The 14,412-nt window shown below is 37.2% G+C and overlaps 1 protein-coding gene across 9 annotated transcripts in view; it reads right to left on the bottom strand.

The window, feature by feature from the left end:
* Positions 1-14,412, bottom strand: part of LOC126183366 (uncharacterized) — a 505,494-nt gene that overhangs the window by 121,152 nt on the left and 369,930 nt on the right. For all 9 annotated transcript variants that reach the window (XM_049925289.1, XM_049925286.1, XM_049925287.1 and 6 more), the window contains 2 exons: positions 12,083-12,157; positions 6,381-6,467 (listed from right to left, as the gene is read on the bottom strand). In XM_049925289.1, coding sequence (XP_049781246.1) covers positions 6,381-6,467; positions 12,083-12,157 — 162 coding nt within the window. The remainder of the gene's footprint in view (positions 1-6,380; positions 6,468-12,082; positions 12,158-14,412) is intronic.

Raw genomic sequence — 14,412 nt, 5'->3', positions numbered from 1 at the left:
AATAAATGATCACCATGGACTAGGGGTGACACCCATGAATAGTGCTGAAAATGACCTGGGTCTTATGTCTTATTCAAGCCATTGCTTAAATTATGCATTAAAATCTACAGCTATGGCACCTGAAGAGCTCCAGTGTAAGGGTCACCATCGTTCTGTCAAAAGCGTTATAAGATAGGACAGTACATTGGATGGAGTTTCAAGATATCCATTTCCACTTTCTGCTTGAAAGTGCCACATCAGTGACATGTGGAGTATGTACATATGTACAGATGTATGCAAGCACGTAATGCAGATGTAGAAATAACTATCAGTTAACAGTTTCTGAAATACTGATGTGGCAATTGCAATTTTTACAGAACTACTGTCTTCCTTTGAAGGTTGAGGGCTATCCAGTACTCTTGTCTCAAGAACTGGCTCCTGTAATCAGAGCAATTACCTTTTCAGGTAAGTGTTATACATAATTAAAACAAAACAAAAAATGTTAAAATTATAGAGAGATAAATAGCCAGGTCAAATACATAAAACCTACGAGTGTTATTTTCTGCAACAACTTTCTCAACCATCGGTAGCAGGAATTATGTACCCTGAAGGGAGGTACTCAACAGCCTTAACAATCTTTCCAACTACTGAACATAATCCACATATGATGGTGAGATGTTCACACCACTCTTTCACATAAATTGCTTATGTTCATGACAGAAAAATAAAAGAATAAATCACTGTAATGACACAATAACTTCAGAGACAAACTTCAAGCCACTCGGATACCTAAAGGTTCGCCCTTCTTTCATCTCAATATATGAGCATAATGTGCAAATTTACAAGTATAAACTATATTCACAGTACACTAAGTTGCTTGACATGTCATTGCCTAGTGTATTTAAAAATTTGCTACAGGCAATTGAAGGAAGGAAGGCCTGTATTTAATATCCTTTCAATAACATCTTCATTAGAAACACAGCACAAACATGCTTAAAAAAGAAAGACAAAGACATAAATAACGAACATATCTCTGATATTTGTTCCTAGTACTTTCTACCAAATCATGTAACATTCATTTCTAAGAACTCTTTCTTTTATTTGCCATGCTGCATTAATATTTTATTATTTAACTCTAATCTTGGTAGCAGAAAATTGTCACAATTTTTTTTTTTTATTTTACACATCACTTGAATTTTCTAAATAAACACTCAAAATTTCTGGCCTGAAGCATTCTCTTGGCTGTACAAACAAAGGCTGCTAATAATTAACTTGCTGTTAGGCACTGGTACTGGAATGTCAAGAGGACTGAAACATCATCATCAGTGTCCATTACAGTTGCAGACAGTCAACATGGGTCTACACAATGTCAGCAGGGATTTCTCAAAAGCCATTCTACCAAAACAGTGGCAATACTGCTGCTGCTGTTCATGAGTATTAAACCATTGAAGAAATACAGAGATGTTTGCTTTCCACACTGGGGTATAAGAACATGAATCAAAAGCTCAAATTAACTGGTGATTTGGGAGTTACTCCTGGGAGAAGCTGATGGACAATTGCACCACAAATCGTTCAAAAAGTTAGTGTTGAAATCACTGAGAATTCTGGATGAATTGTGCAGTCTTCAAGCAGTGCACAAGCTGTGTCATGACAGCTGAACATTCCATGGTCTACCATTTGAAAAGTGCTGCAGAAAATTGGAAACTCAATTTATGTTGGTAATCGGCTAGAGCAGAAAGATATTTTACAGAAGCTTGTTTATTTGGAAAATATGCTGTATAATTTTATTTACTCCATCAATTTCAGTTGTGTCAACCATCATGAACTGGATGAAAAAATTGTATCATCTGTTGGTTTAGAAATGTATATTTCTCATAGAACACACTTACATATATCACATGTAGCTTCGGCAAAACAGAAAATGCTACACAATGAGATTGTGACAAACTCTTAAAAACTTATAGAAAATACATATATAATCCTGATAGTTAATAGTCAGGAATGCATGTGTAATTTATATAAGCTTTTTACAAGTGTGTCAAAATCTGACTATGATGAATTTTAAATTAGCCAATGCTACAGTTGGAGTATGAAAGTGTCCTCTATGAGAAATACACTTTTCTAAACCAACAGATATAATCATTTTCTCCTCCAGTTGATGATGGGTGAACAACCATAAGTGGCTGAATAAATATAATTTATACACCTCAATGGCAAACAATACACTTTTCTATAAACTGTGAAACAGAATCTCTAGTAGAGTTCCAGGCTGTCTGTGGATGCAGATGGTTGTCATCAGTGAGCAGCGTTTCTAAAGTGAAACATAAATATGGGACGCAATTAGTGAATGTTATTTTCTCATGTGGGAATTAAAATGTGTTTCAACGGTTTGCCCATTATTTGTCTTCTGCATGTCCTTGATTATAACCACCCTGAGAACATCCATCATGACAAACCATTTTCATTTGAACTTATTCTACTGACTTCCAATCTTTTAAATGAGGCATGTTGTTCTCGGTTTTTCTTTATCTCCTCTCATTGCCACACATTAATAAATTCAGCAGTGGCACATTGTCAATTCGTAACCACAATTAAGTTGAAATATGATTGCAGCATTGTCAATGAAGAACAGCATTTTGCACTGTATACCAGTTTATTACAGACACCCATGTACAGATAGGATGGAACTAAAATTATTGATTAGAAATACTGCTATTTACAAAAATGTTGAATGTTTCAGAGTATGCAAACATAAGAAATTTTGGGAACTAGAATTAATAAATAGTAAATTCAAGTAATTGCTGGTGGTCAGGTTCTGCCTGGCAATGCACCGGATGCCAACCAGTGATGTTAACTGCTACACCATGTTGTATGCTACAGAGCTCTGTAATCACTCAGGAATGAGAGAAACAGGAAGTGCCAGGAAGCAAATGCAAAATGACTGCACAAAGAATATGAAGAAATCCATAAAGAAATGCTCATCATAAGGACTGTCTCAGCATATATAAAAGTCAAAACAAGCTCCACTGAAATTAAAAGGCAGGGTGGCAACATTAAGAGTGTAATGGGAATTCCACTGTTGAATACAGAGGAGAGAGGACATATGTGGAAAGAGTACACAGAATGGCTCTATGAAGGGGAGGAATTGTCTCATGAGATGAGAGAACAAGAAATTGAAGTCAATATAAAGGACATAAGGGATCCAGTATTAGTGTTACAATTTGAAAAAACTTTGGAAGACTTGAAATCAAATAAATCACAAGAGAAAGATAACATTCCCCCAGTGATTTCTAAAATCATTGGGGGAAATCGGAACAATACTGCTATTCAACCTGTTGTGTAGAATCAATGATTCTGGTGACATACCATCAGCCTTTTGGAAAAAAAATTCATGTACACATTTCCAAAGTTACCAAGGATGTGTGGATGGATATGTGTGTGTGTGCGAGTGTATACCCGTCCTTTTTCCCCCTAAGGTAAGTCTTTCCGCTCCCGGGACTGGAATGACTCCTTACCCTGTCCCTTAAAACCCACATCCCTCTCCTTCCCTCTTTCCTGATGAGGCAACAGTTTGTTGCGAAAGCTTGAATTTTGTGTGTATGTTTGTGTTCGTTTGTGTGTCTGTCGACCTGCCAGCACCTTCATTTGGTAAGTCACATCATCTTTGTTTTTAGGTATATTTTTCCTACGTGGAATGTTTCCTTGCACATGAAATGGGTGTGCTTTCAGATCTATATATCACATCTATCTATTCACTATTATATAAAGACAAGTCGCATTTTTAAGTTGTTACCAAACATCTCAAAAAGTTTTTGACCAATTTACTTTAAATTTTTTCATTATACTCTAATAACTGTTTGGACAGATACAAGCTACACAATTTACAATATGTATGGTATATAAGTATGTGTATACTATATAAATGGGCAAGGTGGTCCACAGCTCGTGATCTAGTGGCTAGTGCTGATGCCTCTGGATCATGGGGTCCCAGGTTCAATTCCCGGATGTGTTGGGGATTTTTCTGCACTCGGGGACCTAGTGTTTGTGTTGTCCTCATAATTTCATCAACATTCGTGAAAGTGGCAAGACTGAACTGTGTACAGATTGGGAATTTGTACGGGCGCTCATCATCATCATCATCATCATCATCATCATCATCATCTGGGAAAAGTTCTTAGCAAATATCTTGAAAAATACTTCACCGATTTACTTCAAATTATTAAAAAATACTCTAATAAATGTTCAGATGGATTTATGCTACATATTTTTAATATATAGGGGATACAACTACGTTTATATCGTAGAAAAGAGATCCACTGTGAGCAAAAATCTCGAAAACTTCCTGACCAGTTTACTTCAAATTTTTACATGACACTCCAATCAACATTTGGACAGACACAGACTACATATTTTTTTAAATAGATATGGTATATAAATATACACTGACTAGCCAGAACATTATGACCACCAACCTACTATTGATATAAACCCGTCCAGGTGATAGCACAGTCACTTGGCAAGGAATGACCGCTAGTCAGACGCATGTGCGGTGCACACAGTATAAGTGAGCATGCTGTCCGTGTGTAGAATGAAGAGAGCACGCAATCTATCCAAGTCTGACTGATGGCAGATTGTGATGGTCCAGAGGCTTGGCACAAGTGTTTCAGAACCCGCATTGTTAGGTGTTTGAGGAGTGCTGTGATGAGTGTCTTCAACATGTGGCGAAACCAAGATGAAACCACATCCCGACATCACTGGGTTGGGGGGCAATGCCTCATCACAGAGGATGACAGTTCAATCCTGCATCCGGCCCTCCTGATTTAGGTTTTCAGTGATTTCCCTAAATCACTCCAGGCAAATGCCGGGATGGTTCCTCTGAAAAGGCACGGCCGACTTCCTTCCCAATCATTCCCTAATCCGATGAGACCGATGACCACGCTGTCTGGTCTCCTTCCCCAAACCAACCAACCAACCTCATCACAGACATCGGATGTTGTAGGCTGGGCAAAGTGGCAAAACAGGACAGGCTGCAAACTGTGGTGGAACTAACATCAAACTTTAATGCTGGGCAGAGTACAAGTTTGTCCGAACACACAGTGCACCAAACACTCCTAAAGATGGGTCTCCGCAGCCGATGACCCATGCGCATGCCAATGTTAACACCACATCATCGACAACTACAACTGAAATGGCCACGTGACCATTGGCACTGGACATTGACGCAGTGGCAGAGTGTTGCACAGTCTGATGAATCCAGACACTTTCTTCATCATGCCAAGGGGAAAGTGTGAATCGGTCAGCTACCATGGGGAGAGTTCCTTGAAACCTGTAATGCGGGATGGAGACAAAATTGGTGGTGGCTCTATTATGCTCTGGTAAACATTCATGTGGGCATCTGTTGGTCCAGTCGAGTTTGTGCAAGGTACCATGTTGACCACACACACACACACACACACACACACACAAAACACACACACACACACACACACACACAATATGCTGTTTTGTTTTCTTCCCTGCCATCAGTTTTACAGAAAGCAAAAAGGGTATATTTATTACTTTTTGGCTTATGATCAGAGTAGTACTACAGAATCTGAATCCTGAATCATTAGAAACTTTGTAATCCTACCCATTTGCAGATGGAAACTATGTGAAATACTGTCTTTGAAGCTACTACGCTCACAGATCCAGCAGCTGGAGAGATCTCTCTTGTACCCCATATACCAATGATCCAATCTGATTTATGCATTCATTTGAAGTGATTTCAATTCTGAATTAAAGTTTCATTTGCAGTAACAGTAATATGCTCATGGTCATACAGAGGAGTAAGTGGAAGGGAGGGGAAATAAACGAGCACAAAGAGGGTGGAGGAGATGTACAGAGGGGGGGGGGGGGGGGAAGGGGGGGAATTGGGGGGTGCATCAGCAGATGGGGGAGGAGCTGATGTATAGAGAGTGGGAAGGGAGGAGATGGACAACAAGAGAAGGGGGAGGAGGATATGGGCAGGAGGGGGGAGCTGGGAAGTAGTTTAGGATGTATATTGAATTACCATACATATTTATCAATTGCGAAGCATGGCCGGGTTTGCTCGTGATGTAATAAAATTCAACTGTTTATTAACAAACCAGAGCAAGTCATTAAATTATTAAGTGCATGAATTTCTGTATTTCAGGGACTTCTGTGTGCTTGGTGTGGATGGGAAAGACAACACTCTGAAGGTAATATAAACAGCGCTACTAATGATTATGTATGAGTCTTTAGCATAAATCTTACATTTAAATGTGTTTTACTTAAATGAGATAGGCTAATGAATCTAGTATAAGCTATCCAAGTTAGGAAGCAAATAGTCAAATGAGAGCCCTTTTTATATAAAACACCATGTAAGTTATAACAATACTCACAACGTATTCATCTGAAATTACAGTTTCTTGGAGATCTCTCTCAATGTTAGCATCTGGGTTCCGTATTTCTGGTGGACAATCAGTTTCCTGGAACAAAGTAACACAAACTTGCAGCTGAGAAATATATATGAATATAAAATGTGTGTAAATTTAGAGAGTTGTCTACAACATTCTCGCCAACAGAGTATCCAGAACAAAGAGGTACATATGCCAAGTATTGACATCATCAATGCAACAGGAGGTTTCTGTCACAAGGCTAATATGCAATTTAATATGCAAGTATTGAAAATATATGACAAACATCTGGTCAGTACCATCTCAATATCAACCCATACTATTGAAAAAACATTCACATCAAGTGTAGTAGATGTACATTACAAATTCATATTTTGATTTTAAATAACATAAGTTTCTATTTTAAAGATGTTACGTTTCTGATGTGACAGTTTAAAAATTTATGTCACATAAAACTTCAATACACAGACTAGATGCCAATGTAAGTGGACACAGATTAAAAACAAATTTGGTATGTTTATCACTGCATTACGACAGTATTATTGGAAAGACAGACTGCTACTCACCATATAGAGGTGGTGTTGACTTGCAGACAGGCACAACAAGAAGACAGCTATACACTTAAACTTTCAGCCAAAAGGCCTCCTCCTGAAGTGTAAAACATGCACATTTGTATGAGCACAACTCACACACACATCAAGCTGGAGACAGTGATCATGTGTGTCTGATAAGTCTTCCTGTTGTGCCTGTCTGCGACTCGGTGTCTACCCTTTTAATAATACTGTCATTATTCCATCCTGGACTGTTTATTGTTTGATTATTACTGTATTATTCCTGAGGGCCTGTGCCAGTTGTTGATCCTCAGATTTTCTGTTGCACGTAACATGACTTCTGGCTCTTGCCTCAGATTTTCTGTTGCACATAACATGACTTCTGGCTCTTGGAACACTTAATAAGTGCAAAAAATTACAAATCACACTGCACTTTAGTTCCTACATTAAATCATTGGTGGGTCCATCCCATACGGAAGACGCAGTTTACAAGGTGGAAAAAAATGTTTATGATGACATTTTCTTCTCAATCCAGTTTACCTCATTTATGAATAACTAAAAATAACTGACGGTTTAGTTTTCAAAAGTCTGAAACTAAAGTTTTAGTACAGGAGACATAGCAGTTTTCCCCAGTTTTACACACATACACTTGCTGTAAAATCTATCTTGCAGTCAATGAGACAATGAATGAGCTCTGATAATCCACTGCCAGTATGCATACTCAAATAACAGACTGGATTGCTACTATCGACCATAAAATGTTTATGAGCAGTGTTTTGGATTTGGTCTTTCACATTACCTATGACCACCAGATCATTTCCGTCATGACTAGCACAACTCGGTGAGGACTTAGTATTGGACTGTTATTTTATTCATTAAGATTCTGTAGCTTTAGCCTCATTTCCTGTTTTGTTTAAATGCAGACAACCTGAAGATATTCAAACAATAAAACCACTCACAACACAATAAATGTGTAATAACACAGATGGGGTGGTTTTTATTGATCATTAACAGTATCAACGGTGCCACACTGGAAGAAACTGGGTTTCTAAAAATCCAGGATAAGAGAAAAGTCATTATACAAGATCTGCAGCTTCACTTTAGCACAATGTAGTCTGCCTATCAGGCACACTCTCTTTTTCCTGCCCTGGAAATAAGGTGAATTACACTACCTACTACACCTTAGTGTACAACATTCTGTCTCATACATATGTGGTTATTACATGTTGCTCTGTTAGATTACTTTCCACTATATTGTATTTCACAAGTTATATTTACTCTTAGTTTGGTGCAGACTACACAAAAACATTTGTTAAAAGTATGTGAATTTTCTGTAGCTAAACAAAAGTATAACTAACAGGAAAGTTGCACACCCACTTGTTAAGTACACTGTACTTTACCATAGCTCTGATTTTTACAGTTGCCTCAATCCATCTGAATTTGATCTACAACACCAGATCATCTAAATCACGAATTGGTATCGCCCTTTTCCCATAATCAACTTTATGTGTATCTTCACTGACTATTGTTCTCTGCATATTCTTATGTCTCTCTTCAGCTCTTCAGTTTTATTATTTTTTCATTCTGTCATCATTTTATTTTCCCATTTTAGCAGTGCCATTTTTATCTATTAGTCCACTTAATTTTAACTATAATATAAATGGATCAGAAAAAGTTTTGCACCGCTTGCAAATCTGCAACTGCACGTTCCTTGGAGCTAAAAGAATAAGTTTTATAACATAAACATCGTTACTGTAAAATAAAAACAAAACAATAACCAAATCAGAGACAGTCTGCACAGAAGTGTACATCTTTGCACATATGTGATGTCAAAATCCACTGCTGGGTAACATTCAATAGAGTACTGTGTCAACCCTTGCACTGTAACATGCTTGGATCTTCCTTAGCATGTGACACACAAGGTGGTCAAGACAACGCCACACAAGCAATGTTGCACTTTTCAACAGTAAGCTTTCTTAGGTCACCCAGTGTGTGAGGGGAGTTTCTGCAATGTCATACTTCAAGTTTCCAACAGGTCCTTAGTATGCTCAGTATGGACCATGACAGCAGATACCATAGGCAATGCCATTTAGTTCATTAATGTCTCCTGAAGAATAGTGTTGATGATGTGTGCACATTGCACTTGTGCATTACTGACTTGAAAGATGAACCCATCATAAAAATTCTGATTGTACAGCTCAAATTACCCTCAACAGTAATAATAGGCTTGTAACATCTCTACATGACATTTGCTTAAAACGCAGCAGACCCACCTCCTTTTTGAACATATGGGCCTGCATGCTTGAGATATGTATTGGTATTTATACTCCAATTAAAATTACTTTGTGACTGACAGATTGCAATGATGGGGCACCCAGACACACTTCATAAGGTGTTGCACATATCTACAAAACAGACAACACAGAGAGAGTGTAGCACTCAAGAAAGAACTACGACTGGATGGTGGCTGACCGCTACCACTCAACTCACTGATATCTCAATCACAAAGTAATTTTAATCAGAGTATAGACATCTCTATGAATGTATAGGATGATCTTGAGCCATCAGATCAACTCAACTTGTCCATAGCAAGAACCCAGCACCACTGATTCAGCTTCCATTGCAGGTGTTCCCTTGCCCAATTTCTTCACACACCAAGCTGCTGGAGGTTTTGTACTGTTGTTCATAATCAGTGCATACACACAAAATTTATTAAGTGGAGGCGGTTGCACATTGTCTAGGTAGAAATACCCCTCTCTGATCCCTGCAAGAAGGTAGCACACAGTTTGTAGCATCATCCTCAATATATTTATGACCCATAATTTGCAGGGAGTGACCATCAATTTGTGTCACTGAATATGGGCAACCACTACAAGGCAGTGTTAATGTTCTGTGCCTCACAATAGCAGCTGAACATTCAAAATGCCAATTTGGTGAGAAACTTCCCTTGCTGGCAATCCTAGACTACGCTTGATATTGCCCTTCAAGAACTTTCAGTGTACCATTCTAAAACTCCCAAGTGGAGAGACAGTGTGCTTGACCAAACAGCAATGAGAAAGCAGGTTTACTTCTATCTGCAACACATAGGTGGCTGTATGCAGCAATTTTCGAATATAAACTAAGCAAGCCATCAGGGTGCTATTAAAATTTTAGAAGTTTACTTTTCCACTTCATTTTTTATGTTTTTAGCTTCATGTGTCCTCGGTGCACTATCCTAGTGTCATACTAAACTTCCAAGTTAACAGCACTCTTGTATATTCTTGCTATTCCTTTCTACCTCTTTCTCAGTTTTCTGCTGTGCTTGCCACTTCCACTTCCTTCCTTCTGCAAACATTTCTTCACTTAGTCTTTTCTGTTCTGCTGCTCCATTGGTACACTCATCCCAGTTGTTATCTGATGGAAATTCTTCCTATCGAAAAGTTAGACTGAATACACTTATGGTGAGGGATTACTGGCAACAGAAACAGACTGAATCTTCAGGATATCTTACTACACTTTGCTGTAACATGATATGTATTATGGAGTGGGTTAATGTACCTTCACAGAACTATGATGGTTATTCAAGTCCAGTGTGCTCTTACAACCCTTAATAGGTAAAAAGAGAACTACAGCTTCTGTCTACAAATGCATTCAGATGCTGTCTTCTGATCTAAAGAACAGAGAATCTGAGTTCTTAATATGATGCTAACTAAATTGATTCACCTACAATATGTATTTTAAAAAGAAAGGTTATTCTGAAAGTATGATTTGATTATCTCATGTTGAAATATACCCAAAATAACTTACTAACGTGGAGGATAACAACTTCAAAATAGTATCACATTCCCCTCGTGAGCTCCCTTTCTTTCAAAAGAGAGATAATTTAATTTGAAGAGTATAGTAAAACAAATTTACATTATAAATATCTCCTGTCACAGACAGTTAGTCAAAAATCTACTGTAGTGACAGTTCTGCTCTACATAGCTACAGAGTGGCAGTCATTCATTTCTGCCATTACAAAAGGTAGTAAATCTCCTCTTGTTATCTCAAAGGCACACTCACATTTCACACACCAGTGTATAGTGCAAGTTTCCAAGTTGTATCACTGGATATAAGAATTGAATATCATAAAAAAATCTCACTATCAGTTAATTTTTTGACGTATAAAACAGCAACTACAGCTGACTTTGAAATTGGAACAAGTCAGTTCTTCAGATCTTGAAGAGTAATGGTTAGAAGTGAAAAAAATGCCTTGTCTTTTGTGTATCCTTACAAATAAAAATAATTTGAAAAGTCACAAATTAATGAACATAGTATTTCATCCATCTATAGTAACTCATTATCCAGGAATATTGTTAACAAATTAATGTTGGGCATCCAAGTTGGAAAAATTTGCAGTTTTGATATGATTGTTGCAGAAATGAATATCAGCCAAAGCATTTTCTGCGAGCCTTTTCTTGCTTACTGGCCAGTTGAAGACCAACTCCCAATAATTTTAACACTGTGGAGACCAATGAAATAAAGTGTTGAATCACTGGTTTTTTTTATCAACTATCTTTCTTCACAACGCTAAATCCAGAATTTGAATCCTTTTCAGGGTTGCCTGAATGCAATGTTTTAATGCCTGAAACCTGAACAGTCCAAATGTGGACAAGTTTTTAAAAACATCTGCTAAGGGAAAGTTCACTGCTTGCCATGGAGTGATATTTTTTATGTGAAATAATGTACTGTATATTCAGCATTTTCAGTTGATTTCTGTGTGTGATGATGTACACTCATTTCCCACATGTGTATACAATTATTACCCTCAACTTTCTTTATGCCTGACACACAGCAACTATTTGTTGACCCAACAATGGACATCACACTGCACATGAACAATATATCTATAATTCCAAAGTAAGAAAAGTGCCTACACATGCTGAATGATTAAAATAAGTATGGTTGTATGCCGATTACCATAATTTTTAGGCATGCATTTTTAACTTTTAACCTACTTTAAAGTAATGAAGTGTATGAACCCTTTCTCTGTTTAGAAGAGTGTTAAAAAAATAAAAAATTAGTTTTAAGATCAGTTATTTCTTTGGCTTCCATCGTCTTTGAAACCAAAAAATAAGTAAAACATACTAAATTGAGATTTATGCTAAAGACACATACCCAGTCATCAGTGACCTCATTAATATCTTCTTCAGCCTGTTGTTCTTCCCATCCAAACCAAGAATATGAAAGTCCCTGAAATACAGAATGTCATGAAATTAATCATTTAATACCCTGGTGTGGTAAGCACTCAAAACAGTCATTTATTGGTTACTTGACTACATTGTTAATTTCTATAGACTGTGGTGTGATCTTGTACATAGCAAGAAGATACTATATTCTCTTGGTCTAACATAACATGAAGACTGTAGGAGGCATCAATTGTATGACTTGGAGATTATTTGTGGATCTGAAGCAAATGAGAATAATTGTTCTTTTTAAGCAAATTGTCACATATTGTGAATTTGTTTATGAAAAAAACTGGAAACAGGTCAAATAAAACATCTGAGTAATACAGTAGATTTCCCGCTAAAAATTGGCAGCATAAATCATGGCAATAAAATGATGCTTAGATAAATTTGCGTGCATAGAAATTATGGAATAAAAAGAAAACTTTGCAAAGAAGAAGCAGGATATGGTAAACCAATTAGTTAACACCACAATTAGCAAGGAAAAGTTATTTTCTCTATTTATTTGCATCCATATTATCATACAAGTGATTAAGTAATTGGATACGCATGCAGTGCCACAAGTTATGACTAGGATAACATGGAAGTAAAGCTCTGTTTCCTCATAGCATGGTGCCATTGTCTGTTGGCCAATACAGATGATTTACTCAACATGTTAATATTGTACATGCAGAAAGTAACAGAGGAAAACTTGAACACCCATAAAGGCTCACAGCAAATTGTGGCTGAAATTCTGAGACAAGACAAATATTTTGCATTGAGAGGAATGAGGTGGTGTTATACTAATGGCTGAGGATACTTGAAAGAGAGTGAGCAGTCAGCATGACCTGGCATCTGACATACCATTGTGGCTACATTTATGGAAGAGAATTTAAATTTTTTATCTTTGATCATTTCTCAGGGAGTTCGCATTTCATGGGTATAATGGAAGATTTTATGTGACTAAAATGCTGGAAGATATGCAAAAGGGTGATTATAATTGACAGGTTATTATAATTATAAGGTCAATAGAATCACATCATCACTACTACATTTACAATATTACTCTGGCAGTGAAAAGTTTTTCGATGATAGAGTCTGAACTGAGAGTCTTGAATTTCACACCAGAATTCAAACAGAAGAGCATGGTGTGTGAACATCTTAAGTCACCTGTAAAGAGATTCCACCATATGCCATCCATTAGGAAGCTGTTTTTACAGTATTTTGGGACTTATGAGGACCTTCCTCACTCAATTACACACCAAAACCTGTTACCACCAATGCTTCACACTCACATTTCTGTAAGTTGTCACTAAGAAACAGTTAAGCATAATTCTCGAAGTAGTTGCAGTTTTTCTTTTTGACACTGTCTAGTCTCACTTGGCAAATAGAACTGTAGTCATTCTGGAAGGATCCAGAGGAAATACCACATAATTCAGATCTTGACACTTCTGATTACGTGTTCAGTCCACTGAAATTCATGGGTGGCCAGACATTCTCCTCTGAAATCAGGTATGTGGTAGTTGTTCTATGACCAAACCACCACACTCAATACTGGAATCTCTAAACTGCTGATGCAATGCAATAAAGGCGTCAACTGCTGTGCAACTGAGTGGAAAAACTAAAAGTTGTTCTTGGATGGCCTGGAGGCTATACACAAAGTTATAGTTAATACTATCATTTTTCTATAGCTAGTGTGGAGACTGATACTTCTAGCATTGGTCACTGTAGAGTTACACAGTTTCGTGAACACTTCAAAAAATTTGTATCAATTCAGACATAGTATGCAAACTCTTTGCAGGCATTGATTCACATGTATCTTTAGGTACAGTTTGCAGATACCAATTTCAATGTGGCCAATACTTTTGGACAGTAAGGGTATTGTCATTTTATGCAGCATGAAAAAGAGTAGATATAAACTGAATCCATGATAAGTTCAATCAGATCTCTTCATGAGTGGACTCTGCTTTTGCAGTTATTCCTAACATGCACCAGCTTTGAGAACACTAATGATAATCAAGAATTCTTCCCCTATCACTGCACAGAAAATGTTCTAATTTCCATTTCTTTCTTCTTATGTTGAGCAGTGTATTATAAGAATACATTACAAAAACAACTTTCAGTATATAATCCCATCAGACAGCAGAACACTGAGTCGTTGACAGCCCAATAGACAAGATTGAAAACTGTGCATCATACAACTTTTACTCCTAAATTGTTTACATTCTACTATACCTTTCCATTACCATATTTTCAGTAAATGACTTTTATAAAACACCAAAA

This window comes from Schistocerca cancellata, chromosome 4 (genome assembly GCF_023864275.1).
Source record: "Schistocerca cancellata isolate TAMUIC-IGC-003103 chromosome 4, iqSchCanc2.1, whole genome shotgun sequence".
Classification (NCBI taxonomy): domain Eukaryota; kingdom Metazoa; phylum Arthropoda; class Insecta; order Orthoptera; family Acrididae; genus Schistocerca; species Schistocerca cancellata.
The sequence above is the reverse complement of the archived record's forward strand: the minus strand, read 5'-3'. Positions and strand labels throughout refer to the sequence as shown.